Source organism: Mandrillus leucophaeus, unplaced genomic scaffold (genome assembly GCF_000951045.1).
Source record: "Mandrillus leucophaeus isolate KB7577 unplaced genomic scaffold, Mleu.le_1.0 Scaffold151, whole genome shotgun sequence".
Classification (NCBI taxonomy): Eukaryota; Metazoa; Chordata; class Mammalia; order Primates; family Cercopithecidae; genus Mandrillus; species Mandrillus leucophaeus.
The window spans coordinates 1,271,787-1,273,515 of NW_012101488.1; the positions used below are offsets into that span (position 1 = coordinate 1,271,787).

At 56.4% G+C, this 1,729-nt stretch overlaps 1 protein-coding gene across 1 annotated transcript in view; it reads left to right on the top strand.

The window, feature by feature from the left end:
* The first annotated feature begins 1,096 nt into the window (after positions 1–1,096).
* The window catches only part of PPM1N (protein phosphatase, Mg2+/Mn2+ dependent, 1N (putative)), a 10,195-nt gene continuing 9,562 nt past the window's right edge, over positions 1,097–1,729 (top strand). Inside the window, exon 1 of the mRNA XM_011975144.1 lies at positions 1,097–1,727. Coding sequence (XP_011830534.1) covers positions 1,371–1,727 — 357 coding nt within the window. The 5' untranslated portion in view covers positions 1,097–1,370. The remainder of the gene's footprint in view (positions 1,728–1,729) is intronic.

A 1,729-nucleotide genomic window follows, 5' to 3' on the forward strand; every position in this document is an offset into this window, starting at 1 on the left:
GGGGCCAGAGGATGGGCGGGGCGGTACCAGAGGGAGGGCGAGGGGCGGGGAAATGCCGAGGAGCAGACGGAGGGGCGTGGCCTTCTTACTAAAGGGGCGGAGCCAAGAGGGTGGGCGACAGTGCCAGGAAGGAGTGGAAAGCGGCCTGAAGGGCGGTGCCTAGACCGCAGAGGGCGCAGCCTTTAGGGGAAGAGGGGCCGAGGCCTGGAGTCGGGCGAGGGACACGGGAGAGGATGGTGAACGAGCCTTGGCAGAGAGGATAGGAGCGTGGATCCCTGAGTGTGTTGGGGTGGAGCTAGCGGTGCCATTGAGGAGGGGGTGGAAAGATTCTAATGCTCTGAGGTAGGGTCTGAGCCTAGATTTGCAGAGGGAGCGAGAAAGGGGGCCGAAAGAAACGATTCAGAAACTTTTGGGGCACGCGGAGGAGCTCAAACATGGGCGGGGCTAAAGCAACGGGGAATTATTCAAATATAACTGGGTGGAGTCGGATTCCAGGCGATTCCAAGTGTGCGAAAATTAGAAGGGTCTGGAGCTGTGTGCGTGAATCCTGGATGGGCAGGGCCTGGAAGAGAAAATAGCCGAAGCCCCAGAGGGGAGGGGTCGAACTAAAAAAAGTAAAGAAAAAAAAAAAAAATATATATATATAGTTTTTGAGACAGGGTCTCTCTCCGTCGCCCAGACTGGAATGCAGTGATGCCATCACGGCTCACTGCTGCCTCGATCTCCCGGGTTCAGGTAATCTTCCCACCTAAGCCTCCTGAGTAGCTAGGATCACAGGTGTGTTCCACCGCACCTGGCTGAATTTTAATTTTTGTAGAGACGGGGTCTTTCTATATTTCGCAGACTGGTCTCAAACTCCTGGACTTAAGCAATCCGCCTGCCATGGCCTCCCTAAGTGCTAGGGTTACAGGCGTGAGTCACCGCGCCCGGCCAAGTATGGTATTTACAGGTTTTGAGGCTGGGGGCTGTACCACGGAGGCGGGAGGAGCTTGGATTGGGTGTTATGTTGAGAACACAGATTCTAGAATTAGTATCCCTGTAACACCGGTTACTTCTGTCACTCTGTTTCTTCTTCCATCTGTAAACTGGAGATGATGTATAACAGCGTGCGACACATTAGTACTATGTGATAGTTTGCTACTGATACAGTATTATCTTTTTTCTTTTTTTCCTGATTGAGATCCCAAACCCCGCTTTGTAGGTGCAGGAGAGAGGAGACCCAGAAGTGTAATTCCTTCTAGTGACCCGCCTAAAGAGGGTCAAAGGACAGGAAGGAGATTTAGATGGTTTAAAATCTCACAGCGGAGGGGATTAACGGAGGGGGCGGGCAGGTGTACAGGGTGGAGACTTCCTGATCCCAGGGCTGAAGGATGGCGGCCCTGGCCCGCCAGCTGCAGCGTCTCCTCTGGACCGCTTGCAAGAAAAAGGAGAAGGAGAAGGAGGGGGAGGAGGAAGAGGAGGATGAAGAGGAGGGGCGCGGGGCCCTCGATGGGCCTCGGTCTCTGTTGACAGCGCCGCGCCGCGCCCAGCGGCCGCACGGGGGTGCCGAGGCGTCTTGTGGCCTGCGCTTCGGGGCGAGCGCAGCGCAAGGCTGGCGCGCGCGCATGGAGGATGCCCACTGCACTTGGCTTTCGTTACCTGGTCTGCCCCTGGGCTGGGCCTTGTTTGCCGTCCTTGACGGCCACGGTGGGGCTCGAGCTGCCCGCTTCGGTGCACGCCATTTGCCAGA